Raw genomic sequence first — 27,796 nt, forward strand, 5'->3', positions numbered from 1 at the left:
TTATTACTTTTGGAGTTGTGGATGGGTGTGTACTACCCTCTAGTTCTAATACTTGTATTATCTCTCATATCTCACAAATTCCCTTGATTTCTCATTCTGCCTGACAAGCTACAAGAACATAGCACATGAATGATCCAAATTTATCTACACGGCCGCAAGGATCCATGTAGCATATCGATGGAAACCTCAAAATCTTTTTCTTGATGCAAACTCAAGAGCCTCGTATATGTGTGTGTGTATGTATATATATCTCCTATTACGTTATCTGCTGATATGGAGGGATTTCTGAAGACCTGGCAACCCTCCATCTAATATGTAGATGTCAGAGCTGTCTACTCCATTATGCCCTGTAGAATGTACTGCCATGGCATCCATGTAACCCCTCTAAACAACCTGATATTCCTGGATTTTCTGCCCCCCCCCCCCCCCCATAGTATACTCCATTCCTAAGCTTCTTTTTATTGATCTTATCAGTTCACGTAAACCCCTTAGTACCCGTGCCCACCTCTCACTGTAAGAAGCTGATATCAGCCTGCTATACCTACCGTAGCTATTTGGTTTATGTACTGCTTCTTGTTCAGTATGGACTATGTGTATCTGACTAGGTATTGGAACCTGATGTTTTTCGGTTCCTTATCCCCGGCCTGGGTTATTTTATTGCTTTGGCCAACATATTAGCTTCTTTTTTTTTTCAATAAAAATAAATAAATGACACTGCCAGGATATTTAGTGATTTCTTGGCTCTTTGCTTATGATACTTCCTTGCGATTTAGCTGATGCTGAATTTTAAGTAACTTTTTGTTGTGTAAACTCTTGTAAATACGTAAAATGCAGAGAAGCGGTTTGTGGTGGTTCTCCACATGCTGACAGTTTTCCAGAGGAGTCTTGTTCAGCCGTTCTGCCACCCACGTTTCTGTGCATCTCAATTAACTTTTACATGATCTGCTTCCTGTTATGGCTGTAATGAGCTCCCAGCTCTTCACGTCGCAGTGCACACTTACTGACTCTATTATTTCCGTTTCTTCACTTTCTTATAATAAAAAAAAAAAAAAAATTTGGTTCCTAGTCCAAACAGCTCTGCAATTTTAGAGTTAAAAATAACCGTGAATACAGTTATTATCATTGCGGAGTTTTTCTTGGCGTTTAAATCCTTTCACATTTTAGATATGGGTTGCCCCTTTTCTCCTTGGATTTAACTAGTTGTTAACCTCTACTGCATGCTCTACTTCGTTTATGTAAAGAAAATGGGGGTAATTGTTATTACCAGCTTGTAAGTCTTTGTTTTCGTCACTGATATTTTTAATTAAATGGGCAATTCCTTGTTGTAGTGTTGCCATCACCATGAAGGTATTGGCACCTATTAAGCTTCTTCTCTAGTGAGCTACCAGTCAGTGCAGCAATATAGGAAGAGGTCATTTTAAAGTTTTGTGGAAATGTTTATGGAGATTTTTCATGAAAATTCAGAATTGGTTGTCAAATGGTACCTGTAAATTCTCACTTATTTATAATTCTCCGATGAGACATGTAACACATTCAAGTATGGCATGGTCCAAATGAACCAGAACCTCCCACTGCAGATATTTTGTACACTTTGGTAGTGAAGCTGGTTAACCTACTCTCACACCAGAGTAACTTGGGGTCATAGGGATCAGTGACCTTTGTCTCTATGGTTGCTCATGTCTTCCCACAGTGATTCTTGGAGGCTGTGACCGCAACTACCTATGACGAAGGAACCACAAAGACAGTATTACTAGGATACATTAATCTTTAGCGCTATACACTCCTTCCATGCTTAACCAGCAGTGCTAATGAGGCACAAAACATCTAGATAAAAATGAATTCAAGTTGGAAAAACTAGTATAATATATAGCCATAAAGGTCACAAAGTGTTAGATTGTACAAACACATCTGAAATTTTGGGCTTTACTTGGAGTCTTCATTATCAGTTTGGACCGGAGGAGGAAGCACTATGTAAGAACTTAAAGGCAAAGAATCAGGTGCCCATTGAGTTTGTGTTATATGATAGGGATCCCTCATGTCCCATCAGCCTGATCCAGTAATGTAGTCATGCTGGGAAGGCAGTTTTGACACACATGGTTACCACCTCCAACACTGGATAACTCAATTTACTTTATTTAAAAACTGACACAAGCGAGTTCCCCGACTTGAGGACTAGGGCTCTGAAATCTGCGGAGAAGGTCTTCACCATAGGACCGGACTACAGGTTTACCAGTGGTTGGAGTAAACCCTATTGGCTTTAATCTGCAAGCTTTGTTATTCCTAAAACCATTCCACATGGTGATAATTCCTTGAACATTCATTTCTAGTTGGTTATGTGCAGCACAGACCTCTGACCATTATTTTAATGTTTTTGGTTCAAGGCAAATTTGAAGGTATTTTTAGGTGCGGTTAGTTTCTTAACTTTTTGGAATAGACTACAACCAATGGTGATTCTCGGGTAAAGAACGATTGAGTAGCCCTGTGTAGGGTTGACCTGATGATCACTATCATAAGAGTCCATCTCTGGTCTGGGTATATTGATGGTTTTGTGTAGTGATGATGTTACTGTTAATCCTTTTATGACTGACATATAATTGTATATACGTTGATGCAAGTCTGAGGACGATGTGCTTTTGTTTCTCAGTCTCGGGACATTGCTGAATGGACAGGGTCAGTGGGTTCTGTCTGCTTGGGTATATGAATTGCATATTTGGGAGGAATAACAATCCTTTGTATGAATATAGAAGGTGAAAACATGCTCATTTATTTTCCCCATTGCAGAATTTTGTTCCATCAGAGCTCTCCCACGCAGTTTCGATTCAGTCAGCCCCCCTTGCAGTAAAGCTAGCTCCCACATTTGATGTGCTTTATCCTGTAGTCGCTGACACAATGTGAAAACCCTTACTTTGTATGATAACAAGTATGGCACCTTTTTAAGTTTCTATTACCAAAGAATGTGTTTTATTGTCAAAGTAGGAAAATGCTGTTATATTCAGGTTTTTGTTTTATTAAATAGATGGTTTCGCTTCCTCCATTACTAAAATGACTGCATACAGTGAATATGATACTTCCTTGTTTTTCTTGAAATGATTTGACTGTGAGCACTAAATATAACTTAGTAGTGCAAAAGAAACCCCGGATGGATTATTGTGTGTGTGTCCCTGAGCCCCCGCCACATACACAAACACAAAAGAAGAAGAAATCACCAGTCATATCGGTTTCTGGAAATCCAAAGTCTGCCTACTCTTTGTGTCTACATTAGTTGGCGGAACAATATTACTACTTTTGTACAGATCGTGTTATTTTGAAAGTTGCGTGTGTGCGTTCTGTTTGTCTCCCCGCTTTTCTTATAAACAGGTACAAATAATGTTCTAGGACAGGGGTAGGGAACGTACGGCTCTCCAGCTGTTACAAAACTACAACTCCCAGCATGCATACTTGCTCTGCTGTTCTTGGAACTCCCATGGAAGTGAATGGAGCATGTTGGGAGTTGTAGTTTCACAGCAGCTGGAGAGCCGAAGGTTCCCTATGCCTGGTCTAGGACTTTAATATCTTGATACGGTAATAATGGTGTGGTGGGTAAATCTATGATAAATGCTCTGAGCACTAAACATAGATCCAGATTTATTATTGGTAAGACTAATGCAGTAGATTTATCATGGTGGATGATAAATCTGGTGCATCTTTATATTCTATAACGTTCATAACACTTTTTTTAGTTGGCTTACTTTGATTCAGTCTTATATGACGTAGTTTTATCGATGGTTTGGGGGGGGGGGGTGTTTCCCCATTTACGTTACATCCCCTTTTGTTATCTGAGAATCCACACCCACGTTTCTAGCAATTTTAGCCCAAACTAGATGGGTCATCATCTTGTCCTACAGCAAACAGGACAGGGGGAGAGGCTCCTGCTGAAGCCTGTTGTCTTCTAGTCAGACGTAAGACATGAGATGAATGGAGGATTTTCTTTATATATTTTTGTTCCATTGAGGTAGCGTTCCATTTATAAGTGAATATCACAGTGGTCTATGTGAATATGTAGTTATTTCTGTTGTGCGGTGTGAAGCTATTCCTAGCCAGGGAGCCAAATGACTACGCAGCCTTCCATCATAAACCTCCAGAGTTTAGCGAGGAAAGACTTTCTGCTCCTTCTTTCCCTTCTGTAACAAAATCTTGTAAATGAGTCTGCTGGGATCAGGATAAGTCTTGCTTGCGGTGGTTTACAATGAGATGAAAGTGGACTCTGCCCCCCACTCTCACACACCGTATTTTTCATCAAGACAGTATGCAAAGCTTAAATGATTATGCGGCTCTGAAGAACATCTGATCAGAGCAAGGCGAACGCGTTCCCTGGATATCTGCGCAGCTTTCACAGCTCTGCCACACTCTCTCTCAGTTGCTTAGTACACTTGGATCTGCAGCTTTATACGTTTTTTTTTTTTCCTTACTCCTTTTGTTTTTTTTCCCTCAGATAATCACTCCTTTTAGAAGACTGATATTGTGTGCAGAGAACAGGAAAGAAATGGAGGATTGGATCAGCTCATTAAAGTCTGTGCAATCCAGAGAGCATTACGAGGTAGGTGATGAGATGAAACTTGTGCGAGGTACGGAGCGGTGGCTTCAGATGGTAATGGTCGCCTCTGACAGTAGGGTGTTGGGGCCGTGACTCATCTGACCATAAAGTAGGACGTCATAATATTAGGACATTGCATTGTATATATGTGGACATTTCACATGGCAGATTAATATTCCTAGCAAGATTTTAAAGGTATATTCTTTCTGTCTGCAAATTTTGCTAGTTTGCTACTGTAATGGGGAAACTGGGAATGGTAAATTACACATCAATCTTTAACTCTTTAGGAACCCATGAAGAGATTTTAAGGGCAATTGAGTTGATTAAACTTTGTGAGCACAAGTCCTTCTAATAAAAAATAAAAATAAAATACAATTGCAATGCTTTGGTATTTTAAGTTGTGTTTTTCTGCACCACGTGGCAGCAGACTTGTTTTAGAAGCAATAGTCTGATCCCTCCTGTCCTATTCATGTCCATGTCATATAAATGAATACTTAGAAATTCACCTGCACTGTAAATACCATCATGAAAGATATAAAGCTTGTTCAAGCTAAACTCTACTTTATAAGCAAATGGTCTATGGTTTTAAGGACATACCAGCGGTAGCTACATTGGTCTAATAACATATATGATATTTTACATATGATGTTGGTTTAGCCATTAATGTAATGTTGTTAGTTATTCTTTGTTTGATCCTTAGATCCTGCTTTTGTGGGATTTTCTTCACCGTGTGCTTTTTTTTTTTTTTTTTAGTTTGTCAATGTATAGAACTGATTTAGCTGTAGCTGTACTGCCAAATTTTGTCTCAACTTCTCCCTTGTTAGACCGCACAGTTTAATGTGGAACATTTCTCAGGAATGCATAACTGGTACGCCTGCTCCCACGCTCGACCTACCTTCTGTAATGTGTGCCGAGAAAGCCTTTCCGGGGTCACCTCTCATGGACTGTCATGTGAAGGTATGGGGCAACTGAATTCATTTAGGTACTAAGTACAATTGCATTGCATGTATTAATCGACAGTACAGTATGGTTATTTGTACATAAATAATATGATGTAAGGTGCTTTATGAGTATTCTACATAGATCAGGCATATATATATATATATATATGTCCCTCTATATATAAATTTGCTGAAGTATGCTGCTATGTTGCTAAACTTGATGAAGTATGCTGAGAATCTGTTGTCTTTGTGGTCATACGCATGCGATTAGCAGACAATAATACTAAAACTGGATCTGCCTATGATGTGCAGATAAATATCGTGTGTGTGTGGGGGGTCTGTTTTAGATTAATTTCTCTCTAGTGTATTTGTAGCCATTACGTGATATTTTTTTTCTTTTTTTTTTTAAATGTAGATTGTGAGCCCCACATAGAGCTCACAATGTACATTTTTTCCCTATCAGTATGTCTTTTTTTGGAATATGGGATGGAAATCCATGCAAACACGGGGAGAACATACAAACTCCTTGCAGATGGTTTTTTGCCCTTGGCGGTATTTGATCACCAGGACCCAGCGCTGCAAGGCTGCAGTGCTAACCACTGAGCCACCGTGTGGCCCCTCATTACGTGATATTCTTCTCTTCCTCACTGTTGGTTCAGTCGTCCATATTCTATAATTGTTCCACCCATCCTATATCAGCCTATATTCAGCTCTACATGCAATGACTTCCTCATGAACATGTGATAGATGTCCTGTATGTTATAAGATATACACAGAATCCAAAATGTGCCAGAGCTGGTGGGGGAGTTGTAAAGCAGCGGCCTGAATCGGTGACCAGCCAGAAGGCGTGTTTCAGACTACCTCAGACTGTTTAAGAGCTGTAGCTAAGCTGTGGTCACAGCTCTTCCTTAATGTAGCTGATGTAAGGAGCAGTCCAGCAGTAAGATGTTTGGAAATTTAGTAGCAGGTAATTTTTCCTCTGTAATTACCTACAGTTACCTGGCCTCAAAGTGGTTTGTATATTGATGACGTATCCATAGGGTTGGTCATCAGTATGTGATGCGTGGTGGTCTGACACCCAGACCCTGCAGAAATACAGATATGTAGTGGTGGAAAGGGAATGTGTGCAGGCTCTCCTATCCAAGTATTGGGAGTGATGCTACATTTTCTCCTAACCACTTCTATGATGTGGCAGGGTGAGACAATCCAATGTATGGCAGATGAACACATGTCCTAAGTGCTGTATTTATTTATTTTGTTGTATTGTTCAGTTATTATTGGACCCTGCTTGATTTATGAACCATGTCGCAGAAAATTTTACTAAATTATTTTTTATGCTAGTGTTCATAAGAGGAATGCTACAGAGAAGTTTACTAAAAGCATGGCTTAACAAATTTTGGCTAATTTTCAGTAGGGTCCATGCCTCAGAATAGCAAATCAACACCAGGTTCTGTTGTAAATGTGGTCAACATGTACATCTGGTCAACATGTAAATCTGGTGTCCCGTTTTTGGAAAAGTTGTGTGAATGGCGATGGATAGCAACTTCCCAGCATTGCATTCAGTTATAAGCAGGACCAGAACAGATTTTGTTACAAGTCAAGAAAACTTACCAAGAGTAAAAAAAATCAAAACCTCCCACTTTCCATACGGTCACACGCTCTTGTATTGACGTGATTCTTGTAGGGTGTGAGTTGCAACTGGAATAAGAATTAGTTTATAATGGATTTTAAAAGTCAAAGCTCTCAGTGAACACAAGTATTGGACTTCAGAGTGAAAGTATTGAGTGGTTTTGCAATATTGGCAATTAATGGTCTTATGGTTTTAGAGAACTAACAGTTTCATGAATAAGTTGCAGGCATATTCCTGGCCAGTGGCTACAGTGAAGACCCCAGAGTATGGGTGCCAATTTATTTAAGTTAGAATTTTTCAGTCTTCTTTAGGCTTGGGACTCCATGAGTGGTAAACACAAGCAAATCAATCCACACATTGCAGGAAAATATGCACAGTGGACATGCTGCGGTTTCCACAAACGTTGCAGTTTTTGAAATCACAGCATGTAAATTATACCTAGGAAACACCAGCAGTTTTCCTATAGGTGTAATGGAAGTAGAAAGTCCTGTGGACTTTCTGTGAAAAGCGATGTTGAAAAAAAAAAAACGCAATGTGATGCCGACACGATTTTTCCCGCCGTGCTTTTTTTTTTTTGATGTGGCCAACTACCTGGAGTCTTAGCCTTAGTTTGTTTTGGCCATGGTGTGAACTTTTGATGTGGTAACTGTAGATCAAACCTATTTTAACTCTGTTTGCTTTGCTATTTTTGTCAGAGACTTATTCTTCATGTAAGTCATTGTTTGCTATAAACCTTGTTATTCCACATGTCCTACATAAACTCTGTTGTGTAAACTATTGTCACACAATTGGTAGTATTAGGGAAAGTCCAAAATACATAAATGTTTTACGTGGGAAAGCAATGAGCATAAGGTGTTCTCTTCTCCATGCACATTTATATTCTAAAAGTCCAGTACCCTGCGACTTATTTCCTGCTACATTGGATATATGAAGGATACCATGTAAGTCAAAGATGATCCTATACATGGAAAAATCTTATCATAAAAGATACAAGCTTGGCTCAAATGTCTGATTCCCTGGTAGTTCACGTAAGGAAAACACAAAGCCATAAGATGGGCGGCATAGTTTTTGGCCATTTCTAGGCAACATATTTGTTTTCTGCTCCGTACAGACTAGAACTAATGTAACAATACTTTTTTTTTCTTTTTTTCCCTGTTATCAAATTAAAGGAAATTTACTGTTCTGAAAACAACCTGTGATTCTTTTGTGTTTGCCATGGAAATAACCTACTTTTTCCAATGTGAATGATCCTTTCCGCTTTTGTGCTGAAAGCCCTATGGCTTTGATATACAGGTGAAGCACTCTTAACACTGCACTGTGTAAAAGACTTTAATATCAGTCTGACATTACCCCAAACATGAAACATTTCCATAGAGAAAATCTGATTTCCTTAAGTGTTTATTCTGTTGCCAGCAAATGAGAACGTGTTTAAAATAAAATCTAACAAGCTGCCGCTCGAGAGCGCCTGTTTATGTAATGATATGGGAATCAGTGAGGCAGGAGAGCCGCTATCTGTACGCAGCCCATTACTAACCCTGCCCGCTCCAGCAGATAGATCCTAAGTAATTGCTTGTCACTCCGTCTTCCTGATACATGTGCAGTGGAATAGAATTCCATCCTCACATAGTACTTCACCAGCGCATTGCAGTTTTGTAGTGCTATGTTTAGGTTTACTGACCATTTCAGCTAAGCCCCTACTAGATTTTGTAGTTTATATGGCAAATTTAAGGCATACAGATCCTTTAAGTAATAACCTGAGCACTGCTCTGGCTAGGCTGTGAAGCAATACCTCCTGGAAAGGGATTTCTGCACTTTGTCCTTGTACAGGGATTGTAGTGTGCTTGTTACATTTATCATTTGGTGTAACAAAATTTTCACGTCTTCTACATTATACAAAAGTAATTCCGTTTCTCCAATATGTCTCTACATAATACGACAGATTTGCTGTGCAAATGGATGATGATCATTAGATATGTATGCCTGGGGCAAATGGATCAGACGTGGCAGTAAATATTTAATGCTGAATTTAATGGCATTGATGTAACTGCACCCACTTGTACTAATATATATGTTTTCATGATTTTAGTGTGTAAATTTAAAGCTCATAAGAGATGTGCTGTAAGAGCTACAAACAACTGCAAGTGGACAACCCTAGCTTCTATTGGCAAAGATATCATTGAGGATGAGGATGGTGTGAGTATATAGAAGTGCTTGTGCTTTCTTCCTTTTTTTTTTTTCTTTCTTTTTCCTGCAAGATGAATCCATATGGGTTAGTTTGGGGATATACTGCGTATATGAGTATACAGTGATACCTCTCCAGAAAATCACCTCTTTGAGAAGACACTCTTATCTCCCAAAGACTGAAGTGCTGTGAGCCCAATGTGGATGCTGATTTGTGCTGCACCACTTGACTGCACTAGCAAGAAGGAGACTTGCAAGGAACATCAGGGGAGCGAGACTGCCTGTGTCACACTGGAACGGTGGAGCAGGAAGAGAAGCGTTACTAGCACCCCTGAGCATCTTAGGAGGAGAAGGGAGGATACAGTCAATGTTTATGCTGCAATGAGCAGCTCAAACAATTGCTGAACAAGAGAGCTCGCACACTGCAACTTAAGTGTCAGACATGCCAGTTTTTCCGATACAATATTTGGAAACGTTCCATAAAATGGGCAAGGATGGAATGGGCTTATTTTGACCAATAAAATGTAGAGGAGGGTCATATTGAGGTTTATAAAGGAGACCGGAACCATGTTAGAAGCCAAGAATGACAGGGGGAAGCCCTGCTGGATATCAGAAATAACAGAGGAGGCCATACTGGGGACCATAAATAACAGGGAGGCCATGCTGGGGACCATAAATGACAGGGGAGGCCATGCTGGGGACCATAAATGACAGGGGAGGCCATGCTGGGGACCAGAATTGACAGGGGAGGCCATGCTGGGGACCAGAATTGACAGGGGAGGCCATGCTGGCGACCAGAATTGACAGGGGAGGCCATGCTGGGGACCAGAAGTGACAGGGGAGGCCATATCGGGAACCAGAAATTGCAAGGGGGAAAGACATGCTAGGGTCTAGGAAGAAGAGGAGAAGCCATGCTGTAGACTGTAAAAGAAAGGGATGCCATCTTGAAAGAGGAGATATACAGGTCACTATGGGGACTAAGAAAGGGCCACTTATGGTTATGTGTGTTGAACGTGTGTAATGTGTATACTGTTCCACAACTATTTTATTGGTCATGGTCTATGCCCAGTACTATGTGATATGCTAATCTAACACTAATCATACAATATATGATTTTTGGCTCTTTCTTCATCAATTTTTTTTTTTTTTTTTTTTTTTTTTGGGGGGGGGGGGGGGCGCTGTACATATTTGCTCACTTTTCCATGCTTGAATCTGTATACTTTTTTTCTTTGAGCACGTCTCCCCGCCATAGTCCATTTTTTGTGTAGATTTGGACGGTTGTCTCTAAGAGGTTTCACCATATGTTTTTGGCTTTGTGTATAGCCAGCCAATCCAAGAAATTGAACAATGAGCCTGCTAAACATGGCAATTGCCCAGAAGTAGCTGTTGGCCAACAGCTATTCCTCCCTAACTCCATCACATGCATGGCTTAGTCAAGTGTTTGTATTCTCAATAGGTAAATGGGAATAAGCTACTGCCAGACAACTTGGTGGGTTTGACTGACATTCATCTAAAGTATGTGACCACTTCAGCATTTCCTTGTGAAGCTTTGCACACTAATACTTGCATACATAAAGCATGGGGCATTATGTATAGTTTATACAAACTATTGATAAAGCCCCTGAATTATGACCCTTTGATCGCCCTTATTCAATATATACTCCATTCATAGAGCTAAGAACTCGCAATGTCTAATTTATATCTGTGACCATTTCTATTTTCAGATAGCAATGCCTCATCAATGGCTAGAAGGAAACTTGCCTGTCAGTGCCAAGTGTGCAGTTTGTGATAAAACATGTGGCAGTGTGTTACGCCTACAGGATTGGCGGTGCCTTTGGTGTAAAGCAATGGTAAGAATCTAGGCTGCTTTTTGTTTCTTTGTCGAGCCCAGAAAAACAATATGGACAAGCAGCATTGTAGGTTATAAATAATAAGACCTTCTTACCATGGTGATCCCCTGCTACTTCCATTCTGATGCTGGACTTGCCATGGATTCCTCTCTTTATTTTGGGACAACCTGATCTGGAGTTTCCAATCTGCACCCAGTTTGATGTTTCTAGTGTAGATAACTTTACGGTCATATGCCGCTTGTTTGTTCTGCTATGTCCAGGATGTCGTTGTCTTCCCTAGCTCTCATATATAAGCAGGTTTCTCTTTTTACAGCTAGTAAGGGAACTCTCCTCCTTAGTCCTAACAGACAGTAATACTGAAGAAAGTGTGATCCTCACCCCCCCCCCCCGCCCCATGGACGCTGCTGTGTGTTCTCTCTCTTCCCTCCATACACTCTCTACATACTCTGCCTGTAGACTCATTTATGAGGAAAATTAACACAAGAAAAAAATCAATGTGAAGACTTCCATAGCTTTAAGTATGTCTTTTATTTTGTTTTGTTTTTTCAGGTACACACTGCATGCAAGGACCAATATCCTCGAAAATGTCCCCTTGGCCAATGCAAAGTATCTATAATACCTCCTACAGCACTCAACAGTATAGACTCTGATGGTATGTGCCTACAGAATGGAGTGTTTATTTTATCCTCCAATATATGCAGTGTTTAGGTATGCATCATTAAGGTCTTTCCTCTTACATTTTTTTTTTCTAGAACATTTGGTGCTCAGAGTATTTTCTGGCCTTGTAAATGACTGTACTAAATCTCACACAGGCTGCTGGGTAGCATTGTTTTTTTTTGTATTAACTGTATTATTTCAGAAGGCTGACAATGCATAGTCCTTCTGAATACCAAAGGACAATGTCTAGGGCAATCATGTACATGTAGGTTGTCTATATTACAGATACAAGTTTATTAGTCAGTGGCTCTGTATTGACAGATACATGGTATAACTAGATCCTAACCTTATTCTTGTGCCAGGGTTCTGGAAAGCCACTTGCCCCCCCTCTTGTGCCAGTCCTCTACTTGTCTTTGTAAATTCAAAAAGCGGAGACAACCAGGGTGTAAAATTCCTCCGAAGATTCAAGCAGTTGCTGAACCCCGCTCAGGTGTTTGACTTGATGAACGGAGGACCTCATTTAGGGTAAGACGCTACCGGTTTATGCCAGTCTTTTTGTTTCAAGCTAAAATTACACTTATTTTATTTTAGGCTAATAACGTTTTCTTACGTACCAAGTTCTTAAAGCTTTGCCCAATGTAGTAGGCCTAAACAAGCCTGGTTTTACGATTGCAAGGAGTCTGTTCATTGACCTGTGTCCTACTGATGTGTCAATCAATGCAATGGTGTGGAAACCCTTCAGATTTTTCTAAATGTCCCGTTTTATAGAAGTCTTAAAGGGAATGTGTAATCAGAGAACGACTGACTAGTTCAACTCAAATTTTTATCTTAAATATAATTTTTAAGAAATTTTGATGACTTTTGAAAATTTATGTCACCATCTATTTAAAAATTTGTATTTCACTGTGTCTACTGAACCCCAAAATATTTTTGACAGTTCCTCCATTGGGTAGGTTGATTTTATTTTTAACAAAGTACAAACCACACTGCCTCCCAGCATCTTCAGACATAGAAATCGGGAATACACATGCTTTCAGCACTTGCAGGAAAAGAGAACAGCAATAACCTCAAAACCTTTCTAATTGAGATCAGCAAAATATTTTGCCTTATTAAAAATGGATGATTTGCCAGCTATTATAATGCATTGGATGACGCGATTCCTCAGATTGAGAGAATTCATGTGAATAATGAGCAAAAGAATTAACCCATTGTATTATTTTCTTGGCAAATTTGTTAATAAAAATTTAGGTAAACCATTTGCTCACCTCTTCTTAGTAACATATCCCTTAATGTGTAATTAAGAGTTATATATATATATATATATATATATATATATATATATATATATATATATATATATATATTCATACCTTCACTTACAATCTGAGTTCAACAAACTTTGCAGCATATTTTATGGAAGAAAATTGCCTTTTTCTTTTGCTTATTTTCCTCATTCTGCCTGCAATTAAATCTGTACATTAGAAGTCTATGGAGAGGTGATTGGGAGGAAGAACAGAGCGCCACAAAGCAGAGACACATCTACACTGTAGAGAGACAACTCTTTTACACAGCTGGGCTATCTGAAATTACTATCCAGCTTTCTCCTGAAAGAAACTGGTTCAATTCTGTAAATTGCCTCATATCTGGGTCTGTCTCATCCCCTCTCCATAGACTGCTTTGTAAGCAGGTCTGCTTTGTATACAGAGTACAGACTAATAAGAAGCAAAGATTAGGAGTTAGACAGAGGCAATTTTCATCAGTAAAGCATATTGCAAAGTTTCTTCTCTTCATTTGCATTACTAACTTATTTTACTTTAAGGGTGCGACCATTCTTGCCCTTGTGCTCTGCTAAGTATTGTAGCTTACAGACACAGGCTGTGGTAGTGTTTTCCAACCATGGCCAGTGGTTCATAGAGCCCTTATTATGGGTTCCCCTGAACAAGCAACAACCTGTTTACAATTGTGTAGGTAAACTACAATAATTTTATCCTGTGCTAATATACCTGGCCAAGTGCTCAGCACGTCTGAGGAATATGATAGCACTGGATAAGAATTCTACAAGAATTGTTAGCCAGTGCACCAAGCTTCGAGCCTTGCAGTAATAAGGCTGGGAATTATTAGTCTATTAGAAATGTTTCACTATTGATGCAGACCCATTTATCTAATCTCCCAACATCACCTTTAAGTTATCCTGGCGTTGAATGAAAACCTTAGAAACGGATAAGCTTGGGAGATAAGCTTCATGACCTTTACCTTTCTTTTTGTTTCTTTTCACTATTTCTTAGTTTACGATTATTTCAGAAGTTTGATAATTTCCGAATTCTTGTGTGTGGAGGCGATGGAAGTGTTGGCTGGGTTTTGGCAGAGATAGATACGCTTAGCTTGCATAAACAGGTCAGTATGCACCTTCCCAGAATAATGCACCGTCTTTAATTGTTTCTGTTAGAAAATACCACAGGATATTCTAAGTGCTATATTATAACAGAACCCAAAATTACTCCCATCATAGCTTTTGACCCTTTTCAGGGCAAGTGTGTGGCTGTTTCAGCTTCAGCTGATATTGACATAGATTTTAGTATGAGAATCTTTATTGATCTGCTGTCAACAAGGGCATTCTACTCATGGAAATGGAAATATAACACCTTGAAGGAACGTGATCCTCTAATAACCTGTTCAGCAAAACTATTTTTTTTTTTTATGTATATTGTGAGCCCCATATAGGGATCACAATGCACTCCCCCCCCTCCCCCCTATCAGTATGTTTTGTAGAATGGGAGGAAATTCACGCAAACACAGGGAGAACATACAAACTCCTTGCAGATGTTATTCCTGGTGGGATTTGAATCCAGGACTCCAGTGCTGCAAAGCTGCAGTGCTAACCACTGAGCCACCGTGTTGCCCCTCATTTCAGTCATTTTTTGTCCCTATCTTCACTCCTTCCTTTTTGCGACCTTAACGTTGGATATTTTCATGAATATTCTTTGGTGAAATAAAATGAGGATAACCCAAGTGAAATTCGCGGATAATACTGAATTGACTGTTAACATTGATCTAGATGTAGTACTGCGGTTACAACTAGACACCGGTGTAAACGTGGCACATCTAGTTTGGTCTAAAAGTTTTCAACTTGCTTTGTTTGGATTTGCCGTCTCAGAAGATGGGTGAGGTTTGCTTGTGCCATATAATTCTTGAGTGAATTAAGCCAACTGACAGGGGGTATAAATTTAGACTAGACTAAAGATAGGCCAGATTTACCTTGCAGCATCAGCCACTGTGATAAATCTGGTGCATTTTCAGAACTCCTGTCTAAGTTTACACTGTCAAATTTTAGTAAATCTGGCCTGTTGACAGTAAATAAAATGCACCTTCTATGTATTTTATAACTATAGTGTCAACTAGGAGTCCTTCCTCTGGGTACTGGAAATGACTTAGCACGGGTGCTTGGTTGGGGTGCTTCCTGTGATGACGATACACAGTTGCCTCAGATATTGGAGAAGTTAGAACGTGCAAGTACTAAGATGTTGGACAGGTAAGATTTCCTTAGGGATCAGAACCAATGCCCATTTGACATGCTATCTTAAAGAACAATAAACAACAAAAACAGAAAAAAAGCTCCTGTCTGTTTTACTATTAGAGTGAATGATGACAGATGCAAAGGGAAAGTGCTCCATCTGCGTCCACCATTCTATCAAAAGTTTTATCTGTTCTGATCCAACAACTGATCACAACAAGAGACTGAAAGTGTGAACCCAGCCTTATAAACCCACAAAATAATTCCATGAGTAGATTCATTGTTAGATTATCTCTAATTATTGTTCTGCCAAATAAAGTAATTCAGATTTTGTGCAGAAGCTTCCTGAAAAATCAGTGTCAAGGTTATTTGGGCTTAGGTTTAGGATAAAGTCTTATGCACATGAATGCCAGAAACATATACTTTGATCTATTTGACAAAGTAGTAATTTCCCATATCCAACAACTCATGGCTGTCTTCACCATGTGTTTATTTATAGATAGATGGATAGATAGATAAAAACATTTTTAATATATATATATTACTACAGACTAGAGATGAGCGAGTACTATTCAAAACGGCCGTTTCGAATAGCACGCACCCATAGGAATGAATGGAAGCGGCCGGCACGCAGACTTTGCTGGCGGCCGGCCACATAACCCCCTGTGTGCCAGCTGTGTCCATTCATTTCTCTCAGTGTGTGCTATTCAAAACGGGAGTTTCGAATAGTATTCGCTCATCTCTACTACAGGCCCCATTGACTATAATAGGGTCCGTTTTTTTATAACAAATTTTAGATGGACGCTGTGAACTCTAAGGCTTCAAACAGCCTGCGAGTCATATGTGAATGTTGCAACATACATTTGCCTCTGCTAGTCTGTACACCATTTTAAAGGAAATATGTATTAAATACCATTATCATTGGACACAATTTATTGCAGGTGGAGTATAATGTCATATGAGTTGAAGTTACCGTCAAAAACCTCAATACTTCCCATATCTCCAGAAGAGGAGTCGGAAGAGTGCCAAGTGAGTGTTCATCTACCCTTTCTTATTTCTGTTGTGACAACAGTGTATCAGAATACTAAGGCAAATTCATTTGTAGTTCATCTAATATGTTTTAAGCATCATTAATGTTTGTTTATATGGATTACAGCATTTTTCCAGTGAATTTACTAAGAACTAAATTTTTGGACTTTAAAAACTGCCTTCTCTCTATCTGATGAAATTCTGAGCCTTCCATATACTTTACCACTAAAGTTTCCATTTGTATTACAGATATGGATTATTCATTGCATGCATTTTCAAATGTCATTTTCTCACTAGTTTCAGATATCTGCATATGAAGATTCAGTGGCTACTCACCTCGCCAAGATTCTTAATTCAGACAAGCATTCTGTAGTTATATCTTCTGCAAAGTAAGTTGGCTCTGCGTTTACTAGTGTGGTAAAGTGTGCACTTAACGGTATGTTCAAACAGAGTTTTTTGCAGGCAGATTTTGACACAGAATCCGCCTCAAAATCCGCCTGCAAAAATGACTCCTGTTGACTTCAATGGGAGCTCTTCGTTTTTTTGGTTTTTTTTTTCCCGCTAGCTAGTAGCGGAAAAAAGAAGCGACGTGACTTATCTTGCCATGGATTCCACAGCTATGTCAGCCGCGACATCCACGGCTTGAGACAAGCTCCTGTTTAGGCTCATTCATTCGGCCTTAATCAGGAGCGGGATGCTGCGACTGAATATGTGAACATACCCTTAGTGTCACACAGGTAAGAGGGTTGCGGTAGGAGTTGTAATGGTGGTGTGAGCGTAGGGGCCCAACCTAACTTGATCATCAGAAATGGAACGTCACACAAAAGGTTGTGCTTCAAAAATCTTTCAGTGTTTTATTAAGTGTTTCAAGCAGAGCTTTAGGTGAAACGTTTTTCGGTACGTACAAGTACCTTCATCAGACTCTACATACAGAAAAAAATAGATAAAAATACAATCATGTGAGAAGAAGTGCACATAATTTACAACATATACAACTTATATACATTTCAAGGCCCAGATGTGAACAGGCAGGGAATACGATGGTAGATTTCCACATATTAATAGAACTGATACAGATGTTCTAGAGTCAATGTAATACAGGCAAAACTAAGTGACAGGTAGTGAGGTATGCAAAAAATGAACCATGTTGGACAAAATTAAATAAATATTCCGGAAATAGTATTGTAGTCTGGTTCTTTTTGTTCTTTTTTGTCCTGAAACTGATATCAGATTAAGGTAAAACAAACGAGGCCTGGAGTAATTAGAAAACATATGATAAGTACCTTAACAGAAGGGTAGAGTAATATGCACGATATTTCAAACTATAGCCACTGGAGCCACTGGATTCTGTTAACAAACAGGAAATCACATCAGTAATGTATGAACATTATAATAAATGGTTGGCAGAGTACGGACTGTTGGCCATATATATCTAAAAAGAACCTTCCACATAGTTGTGGACATGTACTGATAATGCACTGATTGGTACAATGTAGCCAATATGTAGGCTATAATGCATACAACACACTGGTGAGTGGGTACAGTGTAAACAATATGTAGGCTATGATGCATACAACACACTGGTGAGTGGGTACAATGTAAACAATATGTAGGCTATGATGCAGACAATACACTGGTGACTTATAACAGCTCATTGCCTAGGTGACTTACCTCCGCTCGTTCGCCCGCAGGGTCCGCTGGAGTCAATACAATTGGTGGTCAGTAGCAAAGGGTGGACGCGGCACAAAGAAATCAGCTGTAGCGCTGTGGGAAAGGGCGTGTACAGCGAGTGCCGTAGGTCCGGTATAAACTGGCCGAACGGCCAATAGGAGAGGAGCCGCGGCGTACGCTCAGAGTGAGCGAGTGACCTGGCCGTGTGTAGTGGAGGATCGCGCATGCCCAGTGCGCCGCAATGATGAATTGCAACGGCCGGCACTGTGGCGCATGCGCGGAGAGCGGAGCTTCCGTGCAGAGACTCAGACTGTGCTTGTGTTCACAGGGAAAGATGCAGTGTTATGCTTTAGAGCAACCCCTGGCAACCCCTTAGTGTCACACACATCTTCTAGTTGAAATCTGTCATATCAATTTGTATATTTATTGTCATTATTCTTAAAGCGTAACTAAGTTTTCAGACAACTTTTGATTTCCTGGTAGCTTTTGTGTCATCATATAACTATATTATAATAATAATAATAATAACAACACCACATTTGGGCTCCTTTCTGTGAAATCCTGCTTCTTTCACTATTTCCCTTGCTTCGCTATTGAGAACTGTTCCTGGCTTTTCGTTGTGCTCATTGCACAGGCCGTGTGAAAGTAAGACAAAAATAAAGGTGAGGAGGGTCGCTTCCAATGGCTATATCTCAAGCATTATTAAATACAGAATCTTGCTTTTTGTGTCGTATGAAGGAGGAGATTCTTTCATATTATACTAAGGTTATCTGATATGATACTGTAGTTCTAGCTGTATGTTTTACTGAGATATCATTGGTTGAAAACACAGTCTGGATTAAGATATTTTTATGCAGCTGCATAAAATATATATTTTATAAATATCACAATCCCACGGGAAAGAGTAAAAAAAAAATGCAGGATTTCACAGAAAGGAGCCAAAGCTATGTTTTCCTGTATTTACATTTAAAACTTAATAATAGGTTCTAATCTTTCTATAATGTAGTTTATTAACTTTTACCTTATTTTATTCTTCCCCATGCTTTTATATAAAGATCCTACCAATACACTTGCTCAGCTACGTTTCTCCTTCAAATGGCTGCACAGTTTATTTCCATACTTCAATATGGCTCATCTACTGAGCTATGTAATACTCTGTTATAGATGTAAAATATTATAAAGATATAAAATGTTTGTGGTATTGTAGATACAGAATTCTGCACCTAGATAAGGTCACCTAGAGAAATGGTTTAATGAGGATTTTCCCTCATTTCTACTAGGATTTGTCAAATAACAACATAAAATAGATAAATATATCTCGCGTTTGTTACACCATGATTTTGGTTGTCATACAGAATACTTTGTTTTATTTGTCAGCTACCAAAATGGTGATTTTTATACCCCTCCCCCATACATTCTTCTTGTTTGAACCTCCCCTATATTACTATTAATGCCTATCTATTTTTTATTGCTTATTTTATAGGTTGAAATATCAATAAAGATGTAGATATTGAAAACAGTGCTCTTATACTTACCTAGTGCTCAGTACCATTGTATTTTTTAAGTTGTTTTTTGTTGTATTTCTTCCTCAAGGGTTTTATGTGAAACTGTAAAAGATTTTGTGGCAAAGGTTGGTAAGACATATGAGAAACCATTGGAGAATTCAGAAGAGGCAGAAATGATGGCAATGAAAGTAAGTTTTTATTTTTTCCCCATAAGTTAGTCCTTCTAATACCCCTTTAATTCACACTTCATCCTCAATATTTCTTTGCTCCACTGCTTTAAATTGTGTTATATCTATTTGACTTATAAGTCTTAACAAGATCCCATAATCTTGTTAATGCATTTCTCAGAAAAGGGACTAGTACATATCCTACTAATGTTATAAATGTGAAAATTTTTGTGTTTGTTACTCTTTCACTCAAAAACGGCTGAGCAGATTTGGATGAAATTTGGCACATAGATAGTTTGTAACCTCGATTAACCCAGTAAATGACATGGATTCACTAATGTTATGAGTTTATGTTCACATACTATATTACACTGCTCTTGGCAGGAGTGTAGCTCAGTTAATTGGTGATTGTTTATAAAGCCAGAACTGTTATCTTAATAAGTAATCACACCGCTAACCCTCAGTCCATTGTGTACAAGCATTTGCATATTATTTGATCTGGTCCAGTGCTGACACACTGAGATGGGAAAACACCTTTAATCCAAATTGGCCGTTTGCCAATTTTAAACATCTAAACATTTAAAATCTAATTTGTTGCAAAATTCTAGAACAATGAGAGCTATGAAGGTTGCTAGATGTCAACAGCTTTCTCCTCAAGCAGAGCTGAGGAGGATCATCAATGCCAACAACACACTCATTATATGGTGTCCCAACAAGCTGTTGAGATGCCAGAACAATCAGAGGCACAGTGCGAGAAACAAGTTCAGCGGCAGGCCAGCTTGACAGCTGCCAAAATGCCGGAGCATGCAGATCAACAATACGCTCATTATATGGCTTCCCAGCGAGCTGCTGAGATGCCGGGACAATCACGGACACAACGCGAGGAATGAGTTCAGCAGCATGCCAGCTTGACAGCTGCCGAAACCCCGATGCACGCGGATCAACAACACGCTCATTATATGGCGTCCCAGCGAGCTGCTGAGATGCAGGAACAATTTCAGGCATGGTGTGAGGAACAAGTTCAGCAGCAGGACAGCTTGAGAGCTGCCGAAATGCCGGAGCAGGCATACCATCGACAGCAGCAATTTGCTGAATATAGGCTGAACAACAACGCCAACATCCCACAGACCAAGTCGTGGGCAAAGGCTAGTAATGAAAATAAAAAAATAATTCGGTCCCGGCAAGACTTCCTCTCGTCATGATGGGAATTAATCCTTGTATAGACGACCTGAAACTGACCATCCACATTAGATAGGTCTTCTCTGAGGGCTATTCCTTCATTCTCATGCATGTTTGATGTGTGAATGGGGAGAGGGGAGTAACCCACTTTCAGACTAACCTCTGGCTGCAGCTTATTTACTCTCAGAACAAAAAGATCAGGCATGTTGAAAGCCAACAGCCCAATCCTTTCTCCATCTGTCATCAGGTGATTGCCCAGTTCAGTAGACCGTGGTCAGTATAGCCTGCTTAAGTCCTGTTATTTACTGTCTGTGGTTTTCTGCTTGTAGAGCAGTGTTAAAATAGTTTTGAATACATGCCTAAAAAATAACAGCTAAATAAACAATTGCTATTTTAATTAAAATGTTTCCATAGTTTATTACCGTATTACAATATATGAACGGGAACGAAAATGCCAACCAAGAGGACAAGCGGTGTATTCCAGAACTATCACGTACTTGAGTACCCTCACTATTTCCTGGAATGTTGGGTGAAATATTGGCATGGAGAGACATTACTGCAGTTTGTGCAGTTCACATTAGTGACACCTCACCATTGTAGATGTGACTGTAGCCTTACTAGGCCAACCAATTCCTTGAAAAGGCAGTTTTTAAAAATATGCAAAGGAGACTTCAAGCACTTCGTATTAAGGGTTAAAAATCTGAGGCTTTGGCAATATACAGGACATAATTTGCATATTTATAAAAAATGTATTTTTCCAGAAAATCATTCATCTGTTAGTTTTCCTAAAGGTATGATGGTTCAATGCACAGTGACTGCTTTAATATCAAGTTTCCTGGTGACAGACTCCATTTAAAAAGAAAGGCATATCGGATCAGGTTTATGTAATGTAAAGTACAGTAACAAGGTGCAGAATACTATATTGATAAGGGTGAAGTCTCACATAGTGCTATCAGGTGCACTGTACAATATAAAATCAAGTGCATATATCACATAAGATCAGACTATTTTACTCCTCACATTCTGGTCTGTTTCAGTTTGTAGTCTTAATGTGATATTTGTGTTTCAGTGTTCCACGTTGAATGAAAAGCTTGATCTGCTACTTCAGACCCTTCATGCAGAATCTCAGGCAGCGCCATTGTTGGCACACTTAACACCACCTATTGTGGAAGAGGAGGTAGAAGAAGAATTCTCCAGTGAAGACTCCCTTTCTGAGAGCAAGGAGCAGTTAACAGACAACATTGCAAAGTCTTCCACGCCTAAGCTCTTCAAACCGCGGGAGCAACTCATGCTGCGAGCCAACAGCTTGAAAAAAGCAGTCAGGCAGATCATAGAACAAGCTGAAAAGGGTGGGTGTTTTGTTGGGTCTAGATTAATAGAACGAAATGTGTCATGATTCAAGACATTAGAAAAGCCTGGAAATGTATTTTAAGCTTCTCTAATACTGATATTTTACTATAATTGTATGGAAATTGCCAAGACAGATCACTCAAGCATCCTGTAATTTTCCAGAATTTCCTGAACTGCATAAAACAGAATGCTTTGGTGACATGTAGACTACGTTGAAATAGTGTTGGTTCACCCATATTATCTTATCACGTAGAAGTGATGATAATGTTCGTAGCCCGAATTATTCTCTGAAGCTGAGCTCTAGACTATATATTGTTTCTTGACAACTGTCTAGAAAACTAAACTTTCAGACAACCTTTGAATTCCTGGTAGTATTTGTTCTGAGGATAATATTACTCCCTAAGGAGAGATCACCTTCTCAGGTGTATGGAGTCTTATAAAAAGCATTTTTAGCTCCATTGGGGGGGATTATGGGAAAAATATGCAAATCTGTTTCCCAAGATGTAAATAGGAAAACAGCGCAAGTGAAATGGCTATATCTTGGGCATTATAACACGTAGAAACTTGACACTTTTGGTGTTCATATGATACTAAGGATGCAGACTTATCACTGGTTACAAACACAGTCAGAATTGGGATATTTATATGCATCCGGAGCTATACATATCCCAATCCCAACTCTGTTTTCAGTCAGTGATATCTCTGGAAGCCATACAGGTAGAACTGCGTCTTTGCGTCAGTAGTTTCTACATTTAATAATGCCTGAGTTATAGCCATTTGAAGTGACCCTACCTTTATTTTCGCTTCATTTCACCCAGCCTCGTACTCCATACATAATGAGTAATTGAGCAGCAAGGGTCATCTCTCAAAAGGGGAGCAAGGAATAGAGTATAAAAAATGCAGAATTTCACCGAAAGGAGACTAATATGTTGGTGCTATATAAATAAAGTTGGGGTTGTTATGATTATTAATTGTTATTGTTAATTATCAAAATTAGTACATTTTATTACGAAATTGCCAAAAAATCAAAAGTTGTCAAAGTTTAGCTACACTTTAATAGACTTCTTTTACCGTAGTATACTAGTTGTATAACGTTATCATCTTACAATGTCAGTGTCAGATGAAGATAGATCACAAAAAGACGATTCAGCAAGTTGCTCACATTCATATGTCATCCATTCCTATGCCACAGGGTTCGCACAAGACATTGGGCATTTATCTATGGGTCCCACCATAGAATGCTATGAAAACAGAGTTAAATTGATCCCTTATATTTTGATCTAGCCCTAGGGAAAGGAAAGGGCCCCAAACTGTGGTTCTGGCACGATACAATGGCAGCTGTTAGTGCTCCTTTATGTTAGTCATGTTAGCACTCAGTCATTTCACCCCTCAAGCACCTTTGTTTCATCACCTTGCTGAGATTTTTAGTTAATATATATATTTGTAAAACTTTACAATGCCTACTATTGTACAATCAACAAATGCCAGTCATTGCATTTCTGTTTTCTGTCTGGTCTTGCGGGATTGTACTTGCCTGTTCTCTCTGTGAAGGATAGTAAAATAGATCTCTGTGTTCTAGTGGTGGATGAGCAGAATGCACATACTGAAGAACAAGAGAATCAGACTGCAGAGGAGTACAGGAAGGAGTTAGAAGAGTCAAAAGAAGAGGAAAAAGACGAGGACACCAAGGAACTGGATTCTCTATCAGGTGTGAACACACATACGTAGACAGGGATACTAGTCAAAGACATTAATAAAGTCTTTAGTGGATACATATTGGAAGTTAACTCAGAAGCAGGTGACTTACTTCCCAAGGACTCTGTATCTGGATGGTTGTAACATTTCATTTGTAGAGCGGCATGCTTTGACAATGTCTCATTACAACTATTCATCTGAGATTTTGTAACCCATTTCTGTGAGCAAGCGGCGGCTTTCATCTTCTCCCTCTGTGATCTCAACACACAGTCCCTGTACTGCTGACCTTTTTGTATTTGCTCCACTTAAGAAATGATAGAAGAGCAGCTTCCCCTTTTTCAGAGCTGGGAACAGTATAAAGCTGAACTCCTATATGTATTTGTACACATAAGTGCTGCCAGTGCAGGCTGGTGCTCCAAGAGGAATAATGAAATATGAAGTCAGGTACCTGCAACAAGACATCATTTATAGTCATTAGGACTCTGTTGGTTTTTATCAGAGCATGAACAGCAAAAAAAAAAGGTTATTTTTAATGTAGCCTAGCCCCAGGAGTCCCATCTGTCATAATAAAGAGCAGCTGTTATACAGCGTACGCTTGTTTTGTCACGGAGTACAGATGAGGCAAAAGATGGCACTTTCAGATCCTGAGTGACAGAGTAGTACAAAGGTTACAATGTAAGTGAATGATCACGTTAGTGTTTCTTTCATGTATTTTTCACCCTAGTCACAATACAGTGACACAGTTACAAAAGTGCCATCGCTCTCACTTCATGGGTTCACTAGGGCTGCTTGCCCTTGCCCACACTTCATGGGTTTGCTACAGCTGCTTGCCTGTTGAGTGTTAAATACTTTTTACTGAACCTATAAATTGCTGGCAATCTTTAGCCATATTTTCCAGCCCCTTTCTCCTTCAGTGTTGCTTCTTTTTGTGGATAGCTATCTTTTTATTAATATGTTGTTAAATGGCTGTGATTTGTTGTAACAGGCTATGTGATAGCAAGGCGAGCACCGGGTCAGTGCACACAGTTCAGGGTGATGTGGGTACAAAAACTTTTGTGCCGGCACAGATGATTCTTCCTTCCCCTTTTATTCTTTTATGGTAAATGTTGAGAAAAAACAGGCTGTGTGGCTCAGAAAATTTGAAAAGTGGGTATTTTTGTGAAAAATTAGATATTTTTGATCTAAAAGGAAGTAACCTCAGAAAGAATGGAAGTAACCTGGTGGTACCTGAAAAATTCCCTCCAATGAAGAATTGATAAAATTATTTTGTAAAAAAAAAAAAAAGTCAATTAAATAATTGTAGAAATCCTACTGCTGGCCATCAACCCCTTCATGCACTGCACCATCAGTGTATGCCATTGACAGCTATGCTTTAATGCACTTGCCAATGCCAAAACCAAAAATAATAATACTACTGTTCTTTTAACATCTCAGTCTGCATACTTACCCCTTGGCATACTCTAATGCTTTTTTTTATTTGCTTTCAAGTCCTGAATAGAGATGAGCAAATAGTATTCAAAACTATAGTTTTGAATACCTCGCTCCATAGGAATAGATGGAAGCAGCTGACGCCGTCGCTTAACCCCTTGGTGTTCGGCTGCTTCCATTCATTCCTGTGGAGCGAGGTATTATTCTATCATCTCTAGTTCCGAACCATCATTTATGTAAAGGAGGGTTCACACTACCGCCGCTGTCTCCCTTGGGATTTCCGTCCTAAACCCCGGAGAAACCGGACAGGCGGCGGCTTGCCAGCGGTCTGCTTTACAACCAATTCATTTGGATTGTCCGTATGCGGCCTCTCCACCTGGATAACCGTTTTTTTTGCACGGACAATCTGGCGGGGCCAGATTTACTGTAGATATACCATTTTGGGGAATGTCTATTGCTTAGATCACCTTTTTTTTAAAAATCAGAGGCAAAACAGTGAAAGAAAAAGGGAGTTTGGCACTTTTGATTTTGACATTCACCGTACAGAAAAAATATTTTATAAGTAGTGCGGGCATTTTCGGACATAGGGGTAACTAATATGCATATGTATCACAGTAGTTTTCTGCTTTCATATGTATTCTAGGGAAAGGAGGTGATTTAGAACTTTTTTTTTATTTTTTATATATATAGTTTTATTTTTTCAAACAATTTTTTTTTTTTTTTTTTTTTTTTAACTATTCTTATTAGCCCCCAGCTAGGGGGCTTGAACCTGCAATTATTTGATTGCAAGTCCCCATTGCCGTCTATGGGAGATTCTGTACATTACTATCATGGCTGGTCAACTTTAAAGATATGGGGCCAATGGGGACCTGCCCCAGGGGTGTTTTTGCACTTTTGGGGTGGGGGGTTAAGTTTTAATGCCCGCAATTAGAATACATTCTGATTGCGGGCATTAGTATCGGGCCTCTGCGTTAAGCGGAGACCCAGTTGCTATGGCGACCGCTCTGCAGCAAAGCCATCGCCATTAGCTTTACATACTCGGTGGAGGCCTGGGCCACAGCATCGCTTCATTCCTGCCGCTGCAGGAAGCCAGTGGTGGCAGGAATGTTGCGATCCCGCTCCTCCACCCCCTGCCCCACCGTATACCCGGCGTATAAGACGACCCCCAACTTTTCAGAAAAGTTTTGGGGGTTAAAAAGTCGTCTTATACGCTGGAAAGTACGGTACATATTAGATCTTTTGGTAACTATCAGTTTTACATAGGCATGTACGATATATTATTATTCATATATATCGTGAGAGAGTGAAGGGCGTGGTGTGGGAGGACAAGTATTCCCCAGCCAGGCAGCTAAAGGGTGTATGGTAAAGACCCACACCAGGGAGGTCAGCTGACTAATCAAGGCCTGATATTAGGTTGTGTGTAAGTCCTAGGAGCTGTGGCACCACACTGACAGAGCTGACCTGTCCAAACAGAACCCACAAAGCAGGTACTGTGCCACCCCTTGTTACCAGAGCGAGATCCTGGCAGCCAGCCTCCTGTATAGTCAGAGAGCAGTTTCTTATGTTTAGTTAGTACTCAGCTGAGAAGGCTTTTGTTTTGTTTGTTGGTGCCTTTGCAAAGGCAGTTGCTGCACCGCAAGTGATTAAAGGCTGAACTTTTGTGCAACCTAGTGTCCGCTTCCCTGCACTGTCGTTTCCTGCACTGCTACTGTGTATCTACCTGAGCAATTCCCCACATAAAATATATATACTGTGTGTGTGTGTATATATATATATATACACATACACTCACCGGCCACTTTATTAGGTACACCATGCTAGTAACGGGTTGGACCCCCTTTTGCCTTCAGAACTGCCTCAATTCTTCGTGGCATAGATTCAACAAGGTGCTGGAAGCATTCCTCAGAGATTTTGGTCCATATTGACATGATGGCATCACACAGTTGCCGCAGATTTGTCGGCTGCACATCCATGATGCGAATCTCCCGTTCCACCACTTCCCAAAGATGCTCTATTGGATTGAGATCTGGTGACTGTGGAGGCCATTGGAGTACAGTGAACTCATTGTCATGTTCAAGAAACCAGTCTGAGATGATTCCAGCTTTATGACATGGCGCATTATCCTGCTGAAAGTAGCCATCAGATGTTGGGTACATTGTGGTCATGAAGGGATGGACATGGTCAGCAACAATACTCAGGTAGGCTTTGACGTTGCAACGATGCTCAATTGGTACCAAGGGGCCCAAAGAGTTCCTAAGAAAATATTCCCCACACCATGACACCACCACCACCAGCCTGAATCGTTGATACAAGGCAGGATGGATCCATGCTTTCATGTTGTTGACGCCAAATTCTGACCCTACCATCCGAATGTCGCAGCAGAAATCGAGACTCATCAGACCAGGCAACGTTTTTCCAATCTTCAATTG

General features: G+C 39.7%; 1 protein-coding gene across 4 annotated transcripts in view; it reads left to right on the forward strand.

The window, feature by feature from the left end:
• DGKH (diacylglycerol kinase eta) overlaps positions 1-27,796 on the forward strand; it is a 171,687-nt gene that overhangs the window by 107,516 nt on the left and 36,375 nt on the right. For 3 of the 4 annotated variants that reach the window (XM_075265451.1, XM_075265453.1, XM_075265452.1), the window contains exons 5-17: positions 4,472-4,576; positions 5,398-5,530; positions 9,231-9,337; positions 11,050-11,175; positions 11,725-11,827; positions 12,195-12,357; positions 14,118-14,226; positions 15,222-15,361; positions 16,285-16,372; positions 16,670-16,761; positions 19,637-19,736; positions 21,964-22,243; positions 23,824-23,952. In XM_075265451.1, the coding sequence (XP_075121552.1) occupies positions 4,472-4,576; positions 5,398-5,530; positions 9,231-9,337; positions 11,050-11,175; positions 11,725-11,827; positions 12,195-12,357; positions 14,118-14,226; positions 15,222-15,361; positions 16,285-16,372; positions 16,670-16,761; positions 19,637-19,736; positions 21,964-22,243; positions 23,824-23,952 (1,675 nt within the window). The remainder of the gene's footprint in view (positions 1-4,471; positions 4,577-5,397; positions 5,531-9,230; positions 9,338-11,049; positions 11,176-11,724; positions 11,828-12,194; positions 12,358-14,117; positions 14,227-15,221; positions 15,362-16,284; positions 16,373-16,669; positions 16,762-19,636; positions 19,737-21,963; positions 22,244-23,823; positions 23,953-27,796) is intronic. The other variant, XM_075265454.1, reaches the window with a different exon arrangement.

The sequence above is a fragment of the Leptodactylus fuscus genome, chromosome 2 (assembly GCF_031893055.1).
Source record: "Leptodactylus fuscus isolate aLepFus1 chromosome 2, aLepFus1.hap2, whole genome shotgun sequence".
Classification (NCBI taxonomy): Eukaryota; Metazoa; Chordata; class Amphibia; order Anura; family Leptodactylidae; genus Leptodactylus; species Leptodactylus fuscus.